This window comes from Anomaloglossus baeobatrachus, chromosome 11 (genome assembly GCF_048569485.1).
Source record: "Anomaloglossus baeobatrachus isolate aAnoBae1 chromosome 11, aAnoBae1.hap1, whole genome shotgun sequence".
NCBI classification, from domain to species: Eukaryota; Metazoa; Chordata; class Amphibia; order Anura; family Aromobatidae; genus Anomaloglossus; species Anomaloglossus baeobatrachus.
In genome coordinates, this window is record NC_134363.1 from 165,037,280 (window position 1) to 165,059,128 (window position 21,849).

The 21,849-nt window shown below is 44.7% G+C and overlaps 1 protein-coding gene across 6 annotated transcripts in view; it reads left to right on the plus strand.

The window, feature by feature from the left end:
* NCAM1 (neural cell adhesion molecule 1) overlaps window positions 1–21,849 on the plus strand; it is a 490,562-nt gene that overhangs the window by 327,943 nt on the left and 140,770 nt on the right. For all 6 annotated transcript variants that reach the window (XM_075328365.1, XM_075328368.1, XM_075328367.1 and 3 more), the window contains exon 8: window positions 7,107–7,249. In XM_075328365.1, the coding sequence (XP_075184480.1) occupies window positions 7,107–7,249 (143 nt within the window). The remainder of the gene's footprint in view (window positions 1–7,106; window positions 7,250–21,849) is intronic.

Sequence of the window (21,849 nt, forward strand, 5' to 3'; positions counted from 1 at the left end):
TCTCTGCGTTGGTGGCTTCTCCCCACCTCATTGTCACAGGGAAAGTCGTTCCTTCCCCCGTCCTGGGCAGTGGTCACGACGGATGCGAGCCTATCAGGGTGGGGAGCGGTGTTTCTCCACCACAGGGCTCAGGGGACGTGGACTCAGGAAGAGTCCACCCTGCAGATCAATGTTCTGGAAATCAGAGCAATCTATCTTGCCCTGCGAGCCTTCCAACAATGGCTGGAAGGCAAGCAGATTCGGATTCAGTCGGACAATTCCACGGCGGTGGCGTACATCAACCACCAAGGGGGAACACGCAGTCGCCAAGCTTTTCAAGAAGTCCAGCGGATTTTGACGTGGGTGGAAAGCAGAGCGTCCACCATATCCGCAGTTCACATCCCAGGCGTGGAAAACTGGGAAGCAGACTTTCTCAGTCGCCAGGGCATGGACGCAGGAGAATGGTCCCTTCACCCGGACGTGTTTCAGCAGATCTGTTGCCGCTGGGGGACGCCGGACGTCAATCTGATGGCGTCACGGCACAACAACAAGGTCCCAGTTTTCATGGCACGGTCTCACGATCACCGAGCGCTGGCGGCAGACGCCTTGGTTCAGGATTGGTCGCAATTCCGACTCCCCTATGTGTTCCCACCTCTAGCATTGTTACCCAGAGTTCTCCGGAAAATCAAGTCCGACTGCCATCGAGCCATACTCGTCGCTCCAGATTGGCCAAGAAGGTCGTGGTACCCGGATCTGTGGCATCTCACGGTAGGCCAACCGTGGACACTACCAAACCGTCCAGATTTGCTGTCTCAAGGGCCGTTTTTCCATCTGAATTCTGCGGCCCTGAACCTGACTGTGTGGCCATTGAGTCCTGGATCCTAGCGGCCTCAGGTTTATCTCATGAAGTTGTTGCCACAATGAGACAGGCTAGAAAACCATCCTCAGCTAAGATCTATCACAGGACGTGGAAGATATTCTTAGCGTGGTGCTTGGCTCAAGGGTTTTCTCCCTGGCCATTTGCATTGCCAATTTTTCTTTCCTTCCTGCAGTCTGGGTTGGAAAAAGGTTTGTCGCTTAGCTCGCTTAAGGGTCAAGTCTCCGCGCTATCCGTATTCTTTCAGAAGCGCTTGGCACGGCTTTCTAAAGTACGCACGTTTCTCCAAGGAGTTTGTCATATCGTTCCTCCTTACAGACGGCCATTGGAACCCTGGGATCTGAACAAGGTTCTCATTGCTCTCCAGAAGCCGCCTTTCGAGCCTTTGAAAGAGGTTCCCCTTTCTCGGCTTTCACAAAAGGTAGTTTTTCTTGTGGCGGTCACGTCTCTTCGAAGAGTGTCCGAGCTAGCGGCGTTATCTTGCAAATCTCCCTTCCTGGTGTTTCACCAAGACAAGGTAGTACTGCGTCCAATTCCAGAGTTTTCTCCCAAGGTGGTTTCTTCCTTTCATCTCAATCAGGATATCACTTTGCCATCTTTGTGTCCGCATCCAGTTCACCAATTTGAAAAGGGTTTACATCTGTTGGACCTGGTGAGAGCACTCAGGATTTACATTTCTCGCACGGCGTCTCTACGCCGTTCTGATGCGCTCTTTGTCCTAGTCGCTGGTCAGCATAAGGGATCGCAAGCTTCCAAATCCACCCTGGCGCGGTGGATCAAGGAACCAATTCTTCACACATACCGTTCTGCTGGGCTTCCGATTCCATCTGGACTGAAGGCCCATTCTACCAGAGCCGTGGGTGCGTCCTGGGCATTGCGGCATCAGGCTACGGCTCAGCAAGTGTGCCAGGCGGCTACCTGGTCGAGTCTGCACACGTTTACCAAACACTATCAAGTGCATACCTACGCTTCGGCAGATGCCAGCCTAGGTAGACAGGTCCTTCAGGCGGCGGTGGCCCACCTGTAGGAAGAGGCTGTCTGACAGCCCGTTCATGTGGTATCTTTTTACCCACCCAGGGACTGCTTTTGGACGTCCCACTGTCTGGGTCTCCCAATTAGGAGCGAAAAAGAAGAAGGGAATTTTGTTTACTTACCGTAAATTCCTTTTCTTCTAGCTCCAATTGGGAGACCCAGCACCCGCCCTATTTGTTCTTAGGGTTTCGTTTTTCGGGTGCACATGTTGTTCATGTTGTTTCTTAAGTTCTCCGATCTTGTTATCGGATTGAATTTGTTTTTGAAACTGTTATTGGCTTTCCTCCTTCTTGCTTTGGTACTAAAACTGAGGAATCCGTACTCCTACGGGAGAGTGTATAGCCAGAAGGGGAGGGGCCTTACACTTTTAAGTGTAGTTCTTTGTGCGGCCTCCAGAGGCAGTAGCTATACACCACTGTCTGGGTCTCCCAATTGGAGCTAGAAGAAAAGGAATTTACGGTAAGTAAACAAAATTCCCTTCTTCCCCCCTGATGTGGTCAAGCGCTGGACCCAGTGTCCAAAGGTAGACCCCCCGATTTCCAAACTTGCAGCTAGATCCATAGTTTCAGTGGAGGATGGCGCTTCACTTAAAGATGCCAATGACAGACAGATGGACCTTTGGTTAAAATCTGTCTATGAAGCTATCGGCGCGTCGTTTGCTCCGGCATTCGCAGCCGTATGGGCTCTCCAGGCTATTTCAGCTGGTTTAGCAAAAGTGGATGCTATCATACATCCAGCAGTGCCACAAGTGGCGTCCCTTACCTCGCAGATGTCTGCGTTTGCGTCTTACGCTATCAATGCGGTCCTAGAATCTACCAGCCGCACCTCAATGGCGTCCGCCAATTCGGTAGTTTTGCGCAGAGCCTTGTGGTTAAGGGACTGGAAGGCAGATGCTGGTTCCAAAAAATGTTTAACCAGCTTGCCTTTATCTAGAGATAGACTGTTTGGCGAGCCATTGGCTGACATCATTAAGCAGTCCAAGGGTAAAGACTCTTCTTTACCCCAGCCCAGAACAAGCAAACCTCAGCAGAAAAAGTGGCAGCAGAGGTTTCAGTCCTTTCGAGGTTCGGGCAAGACACCATTTACCTCGTCCAAAGGGTCTCAGAGGACGCAAAGAAACTCAGATTCCTGGCGGGCTCACGCACGCCCCAAGAAAGCAAATGGAGGAACCGCTTCCAAAGCGGCTACCTCATGACTTCCAGCCCCCTCCCGCCGAATCTCCGGTCGGGGGCAGGCTCTCCCGCTTTTGCGACATTTGGCTGTCACAGGTCAAGGACCGGTGGGTGACAGACATTTTGTCTCGCGGGTACAGAATCGAGTTCAGTTCTCGTCCTCCAGCCCGATTCTTCAGAACCTCCCCACATCCAGACCGAGCAGATGCTCTGCGGCAGGCGGTGGACTCCCTAAGAGCGGAAGGAGTAGTGATCCCTGTCCCTCCTCAGGAACAGGGTCGAGGGTTTTACTCCAATCTCTTTGTGGTTCCAAAAAAGGACGGCTCATTCCGTCCTTTTCTGGACCTAAAACTGCTCAACAAACATGTGCACGCCAGGCGGTTCCGGATGGAAACCCTACGATCTGTCATTGCCTCAATGTCTCGAGGAGACTTCCTTGCCTCAATAGACATCAAAGATGCTTATCTCCACATGCCAATTGCTACAGAACATCAACGTTTTCTACGTTTTGTGATAGGAGACGACCATCTTCAGTTCGTAGCTCTGCCATTCGGTCTGGCGACAGCCCCACGGGTCTTCACCAAGGTCATGGCGGCAGTGGTAGCAGTCTTGCACTCTCAGGGACACTCGGTGATCCCTTACCTAGACGATCTACTGGTCAAGGCACCCTCTCAAGAGACATGCCAACTCAGCCTGAATGCTACGCTGGAGACTCTACAGTCTTTCGGATGGATCATCAACTTTCCAAAGTCGATCCTGTCACCGACCCAATCACTCACGTATCTTGGCATGGAGTTCCATACTCTAGCAGCGATAGTGAAGCTTCCGCTGAACAAACAGCGATCACTACAAACAGGGGTGCAATCTCTCCTTCAGGGTCAGTCGCACCCCTTGCGGCGCCTCATGCACTTCCTAGGGAAGATGGTGGCAGCCATGGAAGCAGTTCCATTTGCGCAGTTTCATCTGCGCCCACTTCAATAGGACATTCTCCGCCAATGGGACGGAAAGTCAACGTCACTAGACAGGAAAGTCTCCCTTTCCCAGACGGCCAAGGACTCTCTACAATGGTGGCTCCTTCCCACCTCATTGTCTCAGGGAAGATCCTTCCTGCCCCCATCCTGGGCAGTGGTCACGACAGATGCGAGTCTGTCAGGGTGGGGAGCAGTTTTTCTCCACCACAGGACTCAGGGAACGTGGACTCCGCAGGAGTCCACCCTTCAGATCAATGTTCTGGAAATCAGGGCAGTGTATCTTGCCCTACTAGCCTTCCAACAGTGGCTGGAAGGAAAGCAGATCCGAATCCAGTCGGACAACTCCACAGCGGTGGCATACATCAACCACCAAGGAGGGACGCGCAGTCGGCAAGCCTTCCAAGAAGTCCGGCGCATTCTAATGTGGGTGGAAGACACAGCATCCACCATATCCGCGGTTCACATCCCAGGCGTCGAAAACTGGGAAGCAGACTTCCTCAGTCGCCAGGGCATGGACGCAGGGGAATGGTCCCTTCACCCGGACGCTTTTCAGGAAATCTGTCGCCGCTGGGGAGTGCCGGACGTCGACCTAATGGCGTCCCGGCACAACAACAAGGTCCCGGCATTTATGGCGAGGTCGCGCGATCAAAGAGCTCTGGCGGCAGACGCCTTAGTACAAGATTGGTCGCAGTTCCGGCTCCCATACGTATTCCCGCCTCTGGCACTCTTGCCCAGAGTCTTACGCAAGATCAGATCCGATTGCAGCCGCGTCATACTCGTCGCCCCAGACTGGCCGAGGAGATCGTGGTATCCGGATCTGTGGCATCTCACGGTCGGCCGACCGTGGTCACTTCCAGACAGACCAGACTTACTGTCCCAAGGGCCGTTTTTCCATCAGAATTCTGCGGCCCTGAACCTGACTGTGTGGCCATTGAGTCCTGGATCCTAGCGTCTGCAGGATTATCCCAAGGAGTTGTAGCCACAATGAGACAGGCTAGAAAGTCGACTTCTGCTAAGATCTACCACAGAACGTGGAAGATTTTCTTATCCTGGTGTTCCGCTCAGGGAGTGTCTCCCTGGCCATTTGCATTGCCCACTTTTCTTTCTTTCCTGCAATCGGGGTTAGAAAAGGGCTTGTCGCTCAGCTCCCTTAAAGGGCAAGTATCGGCAATATCCGTGTTTTTTCAGAAGCGTCTAGCACGTCTTCCTAAGGTGCGCACGTTCCTGCAGGGGGTCTGTCATATTGTGCCCCCGTACAGGCGGCCGTTAGATCCATGGGATCTGAACAGGGTACTAGTTGCTCTCCAGAAGCCGCCTTTCGAGCCTCTGAAGGAAGTTTCCTTTTCTCGCCTGTCACAGAAAGTGGCGTTTCTTGTTGCGATCACATCGCTTCGGCGAGTGTCGGAGCTGGCAGCTCTGTCATCCAAGGCTCCCTTCCTGGTGTTCCACCAGGACAAGGTAGTGCTGCGCCCCATTCCGGAGTTTCTCCCTAAGGTCGTCTCCTCGTTTCATCTTAATCAGGATATATCCTTGCCTTCCTTTTGTCCTCATCCGGTTCACCGGTATGAAAAGGACTTACGTTTGCTGGATCTGGTGAGAGCACTCAGAATCTACATTTCCCGCACGGCGCCCATGCGCCGTTCCGATGCACTTTTTGTCCTTGTCGCTGGTCCGCGCAAGGGGTTGCAGGCTTCTAAAGCCACCCTGGCTCGATGGATCAAAGAACCAATTCTAGAGGCCTACCGTTCTGCGGGGCTTCCGGTTCCTTCAGGGCTAAAAGCCCACTCAACCAGAGCCGTGGGTGCGTCCTGGGCATTACGACACCAGGCTTCGGCTCAACAAGTGTGCCAGGCAGCTACCTGGTCGAGTCTGCACACTTTCACCAAGCATTATCAGGTGCATACCTATGCTTCGGCGGATGCCAGCTTAGGTAGAAGAGTCCTGCAGGCGGCAGTGACACCCCCGTAGGGGAGGGCTGTTTTGCAGCTCTAACATGAGGTATTTCTTTACCCACCCAGGGACAGCTTTTGGACGTCCCAATCGTCTGGGTCTCCCAATAGAGCGCTGAAGAAGAAGGGAATTTTGTTACTTACCGTAAATTCCTTTTCTTCTAGCTCTTATTGGGAGACCCAGCACCCGCCCTGTTGTCCTTCGGGATTTTTTTGTGGTTTGCGGGTACACATGTTGTTCATGTTGAACGGTTTTTCAGTTCTCCGATGTTACTCGGAGTTAATTTGTTTAAACCAGTTATTGGCTTTCCTCCTTCTTGCTTTGGCACTAAAACTGGAGAACCCGTGATACCACGGGGGGGTATAGCCAGAAGGGGAGGGGCCTTGCACTTTTTGGTGTAGTGCTTTGTGTGGCCTCCGGAGGCAGTAGCTATACCCCAATCGTCTGGGTCTCCCAATAAGAGCTAGAAGAAAAGGAATTTACGGTAAGTAACAAAATTCCCTTCTTTTATAATATGGCTTGTAAAGCAAATTTGGTGCGGTTCCTGCATACTGAGTATAATTCAAAATATTAGTGGTATGCTCCAAAGCTCCTCCTAGTTTTGCTGGTGTGTCCTTGTTTCCTTTTCTCAGATGACCGCTGCACCCAGTCAGTGCAGTTGCCCTTTCCTAAGCTGATTGCACATGCAGCTTTGCCTCTGCAACACCGGAGAAGTGCAGGGACACTAAAGCTAGCTGCATTAAGTTATCTGGACAGCTTCAGAGCAGCACTTATAATCTCTATATCAAAGAGCTTGTAAGCACTGCAATCCTTTCCTAGGAAACAAACCAACTGCTGATAGACAGCAAAGGCGGCCAGTAACCAATGAGCAATAAACTACAGAATTAAGAATCCCTTGAGAACGGAGAAGATGTTTACTAAGTGGTACATTGCAAAGTTGCTATTTTTGAAGGCAACACAACCCCTTTAACCCTTCACATCCGGACAATTTTGTATTTCCTCACTTTTTTCTGGCCGCTTTCCCTGTCTGCATTTATAATGTAACATAGGATACAAAGAGTCCAAAACATTCACTTTAAACTTTGCAAATTTTTGCACTTAAAGTCTATTCCCTGTCACTTTCAGCGAAACCTAAGATCACCTACGTTGAGAACAAGACTGCCGTGGAGCTGGATAATGAGATCACCCTGACCTGCGAGGCGTCTGGAGATCCTCTGCCCAGCATCACGTGGAGGACTGCCACGCGCAACATCAGCGAAGAGGACAAGGTATGACTATCTTGATTATTTCCCATGGGGCGCTGATTTGTGATGTCACTGGACTTCTGGCTTATGATGTCACTGGATGACAGCTGATTTGCGAAATGAAATAATTACGAGAAAAGTAAACTTTTGGATCTTATTATTAGTACGGCCTCGGGAACGTTGGGATGTTATTAAAAATAAATTATTTTCTATATTCTTTTACTTGAAGGAAAAGTCTCTGAGTTCAGCTTGCTCCTCCCACACGCTGCTGATTGACAGCTCTCAGTTTATCAATTTGTACAGGAGAACTGTCAATCATCATGGTATTTGGGCAGAAGAAGTTAGACTGGGGCTTTTTCTTTAAGTTCTAGCAGTATTCTTATAGGAAAGAGCTAGATCAAACCATATAAAACTATATAGCCTCCAGATCTTAAAAAACCCGCCAGGTTAAGTTAGAAATCAGTCTAGTTATGGATATAAATTAAAGAGGATCTTTCACCGACTTTGAACCTGATCCAACTCGTGCTACTCCGCTGATTCCGGAACAGTTTTTCTTTTTCTTCTGTGCTCTTCTATTCCAAAGTTATGCCCTTTTGTAATAAAGGTGCAAATGTTCCCTTCCGCTAAATGGGCGTGTACTTTGGAGCCCTGATGCTAGCCAATCAAAAAATGGCCACACCCACAGAGTTCTGCGGTGTACGCCCTGTTACTTGAAGGCAAAGTTTATGTTTGCATAACTTTGGCACCGAGGGGCACAGACAAAAAGGAAAAACTGTTCCAGATTCAGCGGGGCAGGGACATTTAGAGGAGGTGCTCAGCTTAATTTGAAAAAATCCAGTGAAAAATTCTCTTTAAAACTCACGTGTTATGGGAAAATTTATCTTAACAGTAACCGAAGTTACAGCCTGTTTTTCCAGGACGGTAATAATTTAAATGGACCCTGTCTCCAGCTTTGGCCCCTATAAGCTGTGGCCACCACCACTGAGCTCCGGTATACTGTATACAAGAGCCCAGACTGCGCTGTATAACGTAAAAAATCCCTTATATAATACTCACCTAGGTGGCGGTCTGGTCTGATGGGTGTCACTGCTCTCCTGTCCGCGTCCTATGTCATGCACACAAGCCGGCATTGAGGTCCTGCGCAGGCTCACTTTGATCTGCCCTGCTCATGGCAGATTAATGTATTGTAGTGCGCATGCGCGGGCGGTCTTCAACCTTTCCTCGCGCCTGCACATTACAATCCTTTGATCAGCCCTCAGTAGGGAAGAGAGAAGTGCGCCTACGCAGGACCGCAATTTTGGCTTGTGGATCATGTAGACGCGTCATCCACAGTCGGCTGGCAAGAAGGAGGATGGAGATCGCAGCAGAGTGGAGGCGCTTGACCGGAGATATGAGGCGCCAGATCGGAGAGCAGTGACACCCATCGGACCGGACCGCTCAACCAAGGTGAGTATTATGAAAGTGTTTTTTACGTTATACAGCGCGGCCTGGCCTCTTATATAAAGTATTCTGGAATGCTGTATAGAAGAGCTCACTGGTGGTAGCCACAGCTTATAGGAGACAAATCTGGTGACAATTTTGGATGATACAGCATAATGTAGATAAGGAACCTTAAACCAGTGTTCACTACATTCTATTGACCCGTAAAGAGTCAAGCGGGTGGTTACACTCCTTGGAAAAGTCATGTGGGGCCAGCATCGTGGCTGCGCATGCGCAGAGTTGAGTCTCTACTTCGTGCTTCACTCCTCATGCACCTGGCTTGTTCTTGGCCTTTTAGATATCTTCGAAGGAGCTTGACTTTTCCGAGTAGAGACACCACCCCTATGCCTTTTTACAGTTGCTTAGTATTTAGCGCATGTTGTTTTCAAAGTAATTTTTTATTAGATTATGCTTCATCGGGCAGAAAATACTAGGGCCTCATTGTCCACCTCTTACTGACCTGGAGAATAGCCCGATGGTGGTTTGGGTGGCTTAAGTCCTCCTGACAGGTTCATGTTACTACCCATAGGGGCTCTTATTGTGCGCATAGTTCTATCATAGAACTAAAGCGCTATCATTTTGTATAGGGTTACAATGGTCATGTATACATTTTGGTATGAACCAATCAATACCCTTTTGGTTCATCGAAGAGCAGTCATGGGCAGTAGTGTAGACCGATGCCCGGACATTACGTGGACAAATAGGGTGCCTCTTAGAAGCCCATCAGTTCTACTAGTCCTGGGTTAGCGGTATAAAGGGAATGTTAAAGGAATCTTAAACTAAAACTCTAGACTGTACTTTAAGAGGTGTCCGCCATGTTCCCAATACCAATTTCAGGGTCTACATGCGTTATGTAAAGAGAATACGGGGGACTTGCATCTGATGCCTTCCTGAGGCTTCGATTATATGCCACGTACCAATGACAGTAAGGCAGCGTGCAGTGACATCATAGCTGGGTCTGTCCAATGACATAAAATCAGTGTGCAGTGACATCATCACTGGGTCTTAGGAGGGGAAAGCTGGTGTCTGAACGCTGGACTGAGAATGGAGCGATATGAGCTTGGTGTCCTTCAATGGCCGCCATTTGTTTGCGCAAACAAATGTAAGTATACACTGAAAGCACCACAGCAGTTGTGTGCGGATGGATTGTCACTGTGACAAAGGCAAAAATAATCAGTAGTTTTGACAAGGCTTCCAGTATTTACTAGGCCCGATTCTTCTTCCGCTGCCCACGTAGCCTCCTTATTCCATGTCATATAGACAGAAGTCAATAAATGTATGGCCTTATATCATTACACCAAGAAAAAGCTCTTCATGTCAACTTTATCGACTTCCCGTGGGCAATGGATAATCCTCTTGGCCTATTATAAAGTGGCATGGCACTTTGTTTTTTTACAACAGAGAAAATACTTGTACAAAGATAAAATATCAATATATCTGTTGCCATAACAGTTGGATTCCCTTTTAAAGGGGGTTTTCACCATCTTCAGAAATGGGTATTGTCAGATAGTACTTGTAAAGAGAAGCATTTTTGCAATTTATTGCTTGTTCAAATTTTCAGCCATTCTTGAGATACTAACACTTTATTTCTTGTGTTTACATCTCGTTGCCTTGGCAACAAGGTGTTAAGGAAAAGAGAAGTGTTAATATCTCAAAAACGGTTACAAATTTTAATAAACAGTAAATTGCAAAAGTGTTTGTTTTTGCAAGCCCTTTCCGACAACATCCATTAATGAAGACGGAAAAAAATCACTTTAAATTGCGCCAAACTTCACAAGTAGCCTTATAATCGGTAAACTGGAAGATATCTCAGATTCCATGCAAATCTGCAAAACTGCTGACTATTTTTGAAACTCTCACCTCTCCTGTCTGCCGTTGTTTTTCCTGACGACACGTCGGGGTGTAATTGTGGGGCGGAACGCTGTTCCTATCGGACATTATATATATATATATATATACAGTGCTTGTTGCTCCGTGTTCTGCTTGAGTTGCTGTCTTTCACTTTGCAGTCTCCTATGTTTTAGCATACACAGTATACAATGTTAGGACACTTTTTCTTTGAATATCATATTTGCTTAGATTTCAGAGATGTAATTAGACTTTATATATCATAGTATTATAGTATCATAGTATAAGGTTTAGTATGTAGCTATTCCTCTTGTACACAACAGGATAGTGTGTTGCTACTAGCATATACAAAGGGTATTCCAGGCTATATATACTTTATATCCATTTCTATACTCGAGGCTAAAGGTCTACTATTTATAAGAGATGTTTCTTTCCTAAGTGATAGCATTTAAAGAGACATTTTTTTTACTTAAAGGGTAAGTGCCACATTGGATATGGGGTTTGTTCTGCGGAAATCATATTGTAGAGCAAAAGAAGCTGAGCAGATTGATATATATTGTGGTGGGAAAAGATTAATTAAAACTTGTATGTTACTTATTTAAATGTATTCTGGGCTTAATAGTCCAGTGGGCGGTCCTAATTAGTGATCAACAGCCTAAAATAACAGTTATACTGAATTTGTTTGCCCCACAGTGTTATATACTGTACTATTTGTTTTATAAGAGACGCCGGATTATAAGACACACACCAAATTTAGATAATAAAATATGGGGTCCGTCTTATAATCCGGGGGTGTCTTACCGGAGGGGGTTGGCAGCCGTGGTGGAGCGGGGTCACAGGAGGAAGGAGTGGTGCAGCGGGTGTCCCAGATACTTCCTCTGGACACTGTGAAGCAGGAGGAGTATCCAGAAACCGTCGGCAGTGCAGGCTTCAAAGAAATGGCGTTCAGAAACGGCGCGTGCGCAGATGGAGTTCTTGGCTCAATGACAAGCCAAAATCTCATGCGCACATGCGCCGCATGCAGATGCCATTTTCCTTAAGTCTGCTGCAGGGAGATCAGTGGGCCGCAGGCGGCGCATGCGTGAATGAGATCATGAGCAGAAATCTCCATCTGCACACGCGCCAACGCCGGGCGCCATTATTTGAAGCCCGTACATTTTCAGAATGGCATCTCCTGCCTCACCGCCAGCACAGCATAGCCCGCTGCAGCACAGCCTGCAGCCCTAGAACAGCCCGCAGCCCAAGAACAGCCTGCAGCCCCCGAACAGCCCTCAGCCCCCGAACAGCCCTCAGCCCGAGCACAGCCTGCAGCCTCACCGCAGCCTGCAGCCGCAGAACAGCCCGCAGCCCCAGAACAGCCCGCAGCCCAAGTACAGCTTGCAGCCCGATCACAGCCTGCAGCTCCAGAACATCCCACAGCCCCAGAACAGCCCGTAGCCCGAGCACAGCCTGCAGCCCCAGAGCAGCCGCAGCCCGCAGCCCCAAAACAGCCCGCAGCCCGAGCACAGCCTGCAGCCTCAGAACAGCCCATAGCCCCAGCACAGCTTGCATCCCCAGCACAGCTCGCATCCCCAGAACAGCCCGCATCCCCAGCACAGTTTGCATTCCCAGCACAGCCCCAGAACAGCCTGCAGCCAGAACATTCTGCATCCACAGAACGGCCCACAGCCCCAGCACAGCCCTCATCCTTAGCACAGCCCGCAGCCCCAGAACAACCCACAGCCCGCAGCCCCAGCACAGCCCGCAGCCCCAGCACAGCCCGCAGCCCCAGCACAGCCCGCAGCCCCAGAACAGCCCGCAGCCCCAAAACAGCCTGCAGCATCTCCTATGACCCCTCTCCACCTCCCCTGGTAAGCTGCATTTGGATTATAAAACACATTCCTCATTTTCCTCCCAAATTTTTGGGAGAAAAAATGTGCCTTATAATCCAAAAAATACATTGTCAATCTGCTCGGCTTCTACTGCTCTGTAACAAGATAGTAGATAGAACGAAACAAGAATGGATTGTATTTATAGTCATATAGTAATTTTGGCTGTGTCAAAAATAATGACAATTTTTTTAATTTGATTTATCACATACATAACTAGTAGGGATAATCGAATACCTCAAATATTCGGCTACGCCCATAGTTGATGAATATGTCTTCGCTATTCGACTATTTGCGAATATTCAATGCGCATTGTAAGTCTATGGGAAACCCGAATAGTTGCCGAATAGCAACTATTCGGGCTTCCCATAGACTTACATTACGCATCGAATATTCACATAGCGACGACCTATTCGTGGAATATTCGCGAAGCCGAATATTGCCGCATATTTGTGATATTCGATCATCCCTAATAACTAGCTTTATCAGTCAGATCGATAGAGGCCTACAGTGGACCCTACTGGCTTATAGTTTAGGTGTATGTCAATTCACCTATATCCTTAGTAGGTTGGATTTTTGGCGATAGTCGCGTCAAACTTATATGTTCATGGAATCTAATTGACTACTATAAGTTACTTTTCCTTTGCTTCAGTTTTTATATATCTTCCCTAGTTGTATGTCCTGTGATTACAATAGGTATTGTATAACCTATTTTCCATGCCAAGCGCTTCCTCTGTTGAAGCCCTGACCCTCCATGCACATGCATTGTATTTTAAGAAAATACTGATGGAATTATAGTTTGCCCTTTGAAACTCTTATTTTTTTTTTTCAACATAGTTTAGAAAATAAAAAGTTATAGCATTGTATAACTGATTTTTTTTTTAATTATTATTATTATCATTATTATTATTATTATTATTATTATTATTATTTTTTATCTAACTAATTAATACTCTAGCCCTAAACCTAACCATAGCTATAACCCTATGTCTAGCCCTAACGTCTAGCCCTAACCCTAGGTGTAACACCAACTTTATCCCTGGTCCTAGTTAGGGCAATATTTATTAAAAGGATCAGTGGTCTCGTAGGGGCTTCCGTACGAAGCAAAATATCATATATGCCACAGAATCCGAACTGTAGGAAGACCTAAAAGATGAACCACAAAACAGGTTTCGGACATATGCGCTGACGGGGCCACTGACTATACCGGATGGTTTGTGGTGCCCCATTTTCTGGAGTAGATCCTTACTGGAGGTGGACAGCTAGATGAAGTCTACTACATCTGAGTGTCCACCTCCAGTAGGCGTATACTCCTGAAAATGATGTACGACAGAGCACACGGTGACTCCATCTACTCCATTATAGTCAGTGCCACCGTCGGTGCATACATCCGAAACCCGTTTTGTGGGGGGTTTGGATGGAAGCCCTGACGGGACCACTGAAAGGGGAGAGGAACGCAATGTGATAGGGGCCTTAATTGTTTGGGTTTTTCTTGGAATAGAAGACTCTTGTAAATTTGGGACAGTTCTACCACCATATTTCTTTATCTCCTCTCACCAAATTTCAACTCTTCAGTAGTTGTTATGTGCATATAGATATTGTAGAAAGTCCTACTTGGGTCATTTATTTATCTAAATGGCTGTCAATGGCTGTGAACTTCCAGGATAGTTAGCTGTTTGCCTAAAGTCCTTGGGGACTTTATTTTATGACAGGTAATCAAGTGAATGGATGTCTAAGTAAAGCATGAATGCCCCTTGACCACCAGAACATTTCCCCATGCTTTGACCACCCTCTGTGATATTTATATTTTCTAGTAGGGAAAATTGGTTTTGGTTGTCATCCTGAGCAACCACGTATGAATTTTTCATTGCAAGCTACATAAAAATCATACCAGGTTTGTACAATTTTGTGTAAACAAAATGGTACTATCGACTTTGTTTTTCTTTGTTGATTTATGGTATAAGATAATATTTTATAAATGGACAAGTTTATGTGATAACATACTAAATAATTATAAAACTATACTAAAGAATAAAATACAAATAATAAGACCACCACTTATTTTATGGATTCTACAAAGAAATCTTGAAAATTCCCTTCCCTTAATATAGAAGCTAAACCCAAAAGACCAGAGTCGGAAAAAAAGGAAACCTAGTCGCTTTATACATTTTTTTACTTGTTTAAAGGGAATGTGTCAGGATGATTTTATCAATCAAGTTAGTGGCATGGCTGTATAGATCATAGAACAACAATAAAAATGATACCTGTCTTGTAGTAATCCGATGTGCCATTGCTGAGAAATCAAGCTTTGAAGTCACATGCAAATTAGGCTAGTAGTGCATTAAGAAAGGGGGCGTGTTGATGGACTCAGAGTGAAATGACACGCCCCCAAATGTACTTCCTGTCTAACTTCAAATCTCGATTTCTCAGCAATGGCACATCGGATTACCACAAAACAGGTGTCATTTTGATCGTTGCCTTCTGACCTATACAGCCATATCATTAGTTTGACTATTAAAATCAAAGAGACAGTTTCATTTTAATTTTTATGATTTCAAAAGTAAAGAAGACAACTTTGATGGCTCTTTATTTTGAGGAACGCTATGAATCTAGTTGTTATATAGCTTGTTGCCTTGGGATTTTTACGTAAAACAATTAAAAAAATACTTTTGTTGATATGGAAGATGTTGTTCAGCACATGAGATTAGTCATTTTACCAGATTTTGCCAAAGAAACCCCTATAAGAATGTATATACTACCTTGGGACGTTCACAATATAACATACTAGTAGAACATCAAGGTTTTATTATGTTGGCTCTCGTCCCGGCTTCTGTGTCTTAGTGCAGTATCCATGTTTGGTTGTCTCGTTGCGTACTGTGTTTTCTGAGTGGCTGTCCCATCAAACATGTCGACCTGTAACTGCACGTGTTTATTATCTGCTTAACACTTTGAGGAACCATATAGGTGAAAAACAAGGAGATGGCCTTGGCGACAAAGAAGACCTCATTTTCCAAATCGATATTCCATACCATTTGTTCACTCGGCTCTCTTCGGAGAATTAAACCATAGGTTTGCGACGAATGATGGCTGTCACATGACTGATCCAAATTCTAAAATTGTACCCTATGAAGTCCCTCGAGAAACCAACCAGAAAAAGATTAAATTAAATGTTAATTAATTAATTAAAGGTTAGAACTAAGTTAATAAAAGTGAAAGGAGTCATCCTAAAACAACATTTGTCACCTACTTAGAGGATGATAAATGTATGATCGCTGAGGGTCATGGTGGTAAGAACTCCTCTAAAGTGCCATGTGTGAATAGAGCAGTACTGAGCATGTGCGACCATTACATTTATAGACAGGAAATGGAGCAGTGGTCGCACATGCTCAGTACTACTCCATTTATGAAGGGGATTAAAGATTTCTGCTCTCGTGAATGATGATAGGCCAGCAGTCAGATCACCAACTGGTTGAAGAGTATGTATATATATATATATATATATATATATATATATATATACTTATTGGACAACCCCAATAATTCTATAATAAAGGATACCTTTATAGGAAACCTGTCACCAGAATTTTCGCTATTAAACTAAAAGAATCCCCTTCTGCAGCTCCTGGGCTGCATTCTAGAAAGGTTCCTCTTGCTACTGGCCCCCCTTTCAGACCTAAATAACAACTTTATAAAATCTTACCTTTTGCTATGGTAATGAGGTTTGTTTGCCCCGGGAGCGGGCTGTATTTCGTCAGTTATCCCCCCTCCTGCCGCTGTTCGCCGTCCTCCAGTGTTCATTTACGTATATGAGGCAGTGCTCTGGACGTCTCGCGCAGGCGCGAGATTAGCACTGTGTTCAAAAAGGTAAACGGGGATGATAAAAATAAGCAATGGCCAGCGCAAGCGCATAATGCTAAAGGCTGAGGTAAAAGCGTGGGCACGAGATTATGGACGGGTACTTGGATGACGCTGGTGATAACTTTCACAGCGCCGCCCATAATCTCGCGCCTGCGCAATAACATCACCGGCTCTCGTGATTTGAACAATGCTCAGTCCCGCGATAGTGCCACTGCGCATGCGCGAGACTACCGGAGCACTGCGGAAGATGAGGGCGGCGGCCTCATCTATGTAAATGAACACTGGGGGACGGCGAACAGCGGCAGGAGGGGGGATAACTGATGAAATACAGCCCGTCCCCGGGGCCAACATACCTCATTACCATAGCAATAGGTAATAATTTATAAAGTTGTTATTTAGGTCTGAAAGGGGGGCCAGTAGCAAGAGGAACCTTTCTAGAATGCAGCCCAGGAGCTGCAGAAGGGGATTCTTTTAGTTTAATAGCGAAAATTCTGGTGACAGGTTCCCTTTAAAGGGAATGCTAGAACATGATAGAGGGTTCTCACATCAATCTGTTATGCTAGGAGTTGACTGAACACCTGTACATTTTAACGAAGAGATAGAGCACTGGATGAAAAATAGAACATTTGTTAGTGAGAAGGGTTCTTTTTTTTCATAAAAATCCTCAAAAATAGGTAGAATTCACTCTGATATTATCATTAGGAATAGAAAAAACATTGCTTTAAAATAGCTTTTAATTTAACATTTAAAAAATGAAAATAATTTGAAAATACTATTATTAAAATTAATTTTATTATTAATAAAAAATATTTTTATTTTTTGTTTTATCAAGTAATTATCAGTCAGAGACAGAGTCATTCTTCCAAACGTTTTGTTTGACTCCAGTGAGAGATTCTGTTTTAACTCCTGCCCATGACTATTGCCATTGGATACTTGGGGAAATAAGTGCCCAAAAAAGTCACGTACAGTATCTCATTCCAGAATTTAAAGTATAAATTCCATACCGGCGTCAGTTTTGTAAAATTGGAAAAATTATCCAAAATATTTAGGAAAAAAAATTCAACAACGGTCTTTGTTTTTGTAAAATTGTAATGCTCAATAATTTTTAGGAAATAAAGAAACTTTATGTATTTGAATCAGTTAAAAAAGAAGAGATAATATGTTATTTAGATTTACTTTTCGTCTTTTTCTTTTGTTTACTTTTAAATTCAATTTAAATTTGAATAATATAAACTTGGAAATTTAATTTTTTTTTTCTGCAAGCTTCCAATGGCATTTGTCACGGCATAAATATTCATCTTCATATTTTTGGGTCGGTCTTCCACATTACAGCATTTCTCTAAAAAAAAAAAAAAAAAAAAAAAAGTCCTGATTTACCATGACCCCAAGCAGGACAAAGCCTGGTTTATCATCAACCAACGGCTGAAGAAATTGCGGCAGTGTTATAATTAGTCATTCGGTTACTGGTAACTGCTGGGATCCTTCCTGCAGAAAAAAATGCCTTTTTTTACCAAGATGGAGATAACTTCTTATTACCGTGGGATGATTCAGTAACTGGACAGTTTAGGACATAGTACAGTACGTTGAGGTCATTGAAGTTTAGAATTTTTTTATGCCATTGGTAGAAACACACCAATTAAGAGGATCTGTATCATCTGATGTTTGTGATTTTTACTACATTATGTACTATTATTATTATTATTATTATTATTATTATTATTAATAATAATGATAATAATAATACAAATATAAACAATAACAATATAAATAATACTAATAGTATAAATAATATAAATAATAATGATAATACTAATATACATGATGATACAGTATTATACAGTATCATTATCATCATTTATATTAGTAGCAAAGCAATAGTATTTTTATTATTATTAATAGTAGTATTATTTTTATTAGCATTATTTTTTTATTTATTATCATTATTATTAGTAGTATTATTTATTATTATAGCGCCATTTATTCCATGGCGCTTTACAAGTGAAAGAGGGTATACGTACAACAATCATTAACAGTACAAAACAGACTGGTATAGGAGGAGAGAGGACCCTGCCTGCGAGGGCTCACAGTCTATAGGAGGAGAGAGGACCCTGCCCGCGAGGGCTCACAGTCTATAGGAGGAGAGAGGACCCTGCCTGCGAGGGCTCACAGTCTATAGGAGGAGAGAGGACCCTGCCCACGAGGGCTCACAGTCTATAGGAGGAGAGAGGACCCTGCCCGCGAGGGCTCACAGTCTACAGGAGGAGAGAGGACCCTGCCCGCGAGGGCTCACATCTACAGGAGGAGAGAGGACCCTGCCCGCGAGGGCTCACAGTCTATAGGAGGAGAGAGGACCCTGCCCGCGAGGGCTCACAGTCTATAGGAGGAGAGAGGACCCTGCCCGCGAGGGCTCACAGTCTATAGGAGGAGAGAGGACCCTGCCCGCGAGGGCTCACAGTCTATAGGAGGAGAGAGGACCCTGCCCGCAAGGGCTCACAGTCTACAGGGAATGGGTGATGGTACAATTGGTGAGGACAGAGCTGGTTGTGCAGTGGTCTACTGGGCTGAGGGCTATTGGAGGTTGAAGGCTTGTCGGAAGAGGTGGGTCTTCAGGTTCCTCTTGAAGCTTTTCACGGTAGGGGAGAGTCTGATATGCTGAGGTAGAGCGCTCCAGAGTATGGGAGAGGCACGGGAGAAATCTTGTATGCGATTGTGGGAAGAGGAGATAAGAGAGGAGTAGAGAAGGAGATCTTGTGAGGATCTGAGGTTGCATGCAGGTAGGTACCGGGAGACTAGGTCACAGAGGTAAGGAGGAGACAGGTTGTGGATGGCTTTGTATGTCATGGTTAATGTTTTGAACTGGAGTCGTTGGGCGATGGGCAGCTTGTGAAGGGATTGGCAGAGTGGCGAGGCTGGGGAGAAGCGAGGGGAGAGGTGGATTAAGCGGGCCGCAGAGTTTAGGATAGATTGGAGGGGTGCAAGAGTGTTGGAAGGGAGGCCAGAGAGCAGGAGATTGCAGTAGTCGAGGCGGGAGATGATGAAGGCATGCACTAATGTTTTTGCTGATTCTTGGTTAAGGAAAGCACGGATCCGGGAGATATTTTTGAGTTGCAGTCTGCAGGAGGTGAAGAGGGCTTGGATGTGTGGCTTGAAGGATAGAGCAGATTCTAGGGTTACTCCAAGGCAACGAGCTTGTGAGACTGGGGAGAGTGAGCAACCATCAAGTATGATGGAAAGGCTTCTTGGAGGGGATGAGTGAGGAGGAGGAAAGACAATGAACTCTATTTTGTCCATGTTAAGCTTTAGGAATCGCGCAGAGAAGAAGGATGAAATAGCAGACAGACATTGTGGGATTTTGGTTAGTAGAGAGGTAATATCAGGTCCAGAGAGGTAGATCTGTGTGTCATCGGCATAGAGATGATACTGAAAGCCGTGGGACTCTATGAGCTGTCCCAGGCCGAAGGTGTAGATGGAGACTGGCAGGGGTCCAAGAACTGAGCCTTGGGGGACACCGACAGATAGGGGGCGAGATGAGGAAGTGGTGTGAGAATGGGAGACGCTGACGGTTCGGTCGGTTAGGTATGAGGAGATCCAAGATAGGGCCAAGTCTGTGATGCCCAGAGATGAGCGAATCTGTAGTAGGAGGGAATGGTCTACTGTGTCGAAGGCAGAGGACAGGTCCAGGAGGAGGAGGATAGAGTAGTGTCGCATGGCTTTGGCGGTCAGTAGGTCATTAGTGACTTTAGTTAGGGCAGTTTCAGTAGAGTGATGTGGTCGGAAGCCAGATTGTAGCTGGTCAAAGAGGGAGCAGGAGGAGAGGTATGAGGACAGTTCAAGATGGACATGCTGTTCCAGTAGTTTTGAGGCATAGGGGAGAAGGGATATGGGGCGATAGTTTGACACAGAGGATGGGTCAAGGGAGGGCTTTTTGAGGATAGGTGTAATGGAGGCATGTTTAAAGCATGAAGGGAATACACCAGTTGTTAGTGATAGGTTGAAGAGATGGGTTAGGGCTGGGATGAGGACTGCGGTGATGTTGGGGATGAGGTGCGATGGGAGCGGGTCCAGTGCACAGGTGGTTAGATGTGATCTTGAGAGAAAAGTGGAAAGATTGTTTTTATTATTATTATTATTATTATTATTATTATTATTATTATTATTATTAGTAGTAGTAGTAGTAGTAGTAGTAGTAGTAGCAGTATAATTCTTATTATTAAGTTATCATTATTCTTATTATATAGTATTATTATTATTATTATTAATATTTATACTATTATTCATAATAATAATATAATGATAATATAAATACTACTACTGCTAGATAATAATGATGATACTAATTTAAATGAGATTATTATTATTATTATTATTATTAGTAGTAGTAGTAGTAGTAGTAGTATTTAAAGTATTATTTAAAATAATTATGCATTATTATTATTAGTAGCGCAGAATCACTATTTTTAATAATAATACTTTAAATACTACAACTACTAATATAATGATAATAATCTCATTTAAATTAGTATCATCATTATTATTTAGTAGTAGAAATATTTATATTATTATCATTATTTATATTAGTATTAATATTATTATATTAGTAGTAGTATTTAAAGTAGTATTATTAAAAATAGTAATATAATAATAATATAAATAATATATTAATAGTGATGATTACAATAATATAAATAATGCTAACATAATAATAATAATTCAAATATAAAATTAGCTTTTCTTGCTATTTTTTTTTTTTTTTTTTGAGGATGGATTTCTTTTCTTGGCTGGAAACTCGGTGTATAAAACAGTTATCTCAATGACTGTATCGCCAACAAATTGTCCTCTTTTACCAGTGGATATAAAGACCAAAGAGCATTTTTTTTTTTTTTTAAAAACCTACAGAATTACAATATCACAGAAGTTTTTACTTATGAGGCATTCCTACAAATGTTTTGAAGGAATTGAATACAGCATTACAAAATTACGTCTACAATTTGGAACCTGGCGTTTTGCTGCCAGATATTTCCATCCAACCATTTGTTTTGGGTCTATAGATTTGGTTATTTTTAATCTGGAAGACGTTTATTTGCATCTCTAATTCCGATAAACATGCATGTACAGCCGTGCCACGCTTGCATGCTTATGTTGGAGTCTGCAAATAATTTATTCACAAAGGAAAAGAAGTTACAATTTTAAAAGTCAATATCAATGAGGTCTTCTGACTTAGAAAACCCCTTTCTTCCCTATCTGCAGTTTGTTTAAAAAAAAAAAAATCAAACTGCGCTTTGCTCACCCTCCCCAGGTCTGGCACTAAGGCGGGCTTTGCACACTACGACATCGCAGGTGCGATGTCGGTGGGGTCAAATCGAAAGTGACGCACATCCGGCGTCACTTGCGATGTCGTAGTGTGTAAATCCTAGATGATACGATGAACGAGCGCAAAATCGTCGTCATCGTATCATCGCTGCAGCCTCCGACATTTCCATAATGCCGGGGGAGCGACAGGTACGATGTAGTTCCTCGTTCCTGCGGCCGCACACATCGCTGTGTGTGAAGCCGCAGGAGCGAGGAACTTCA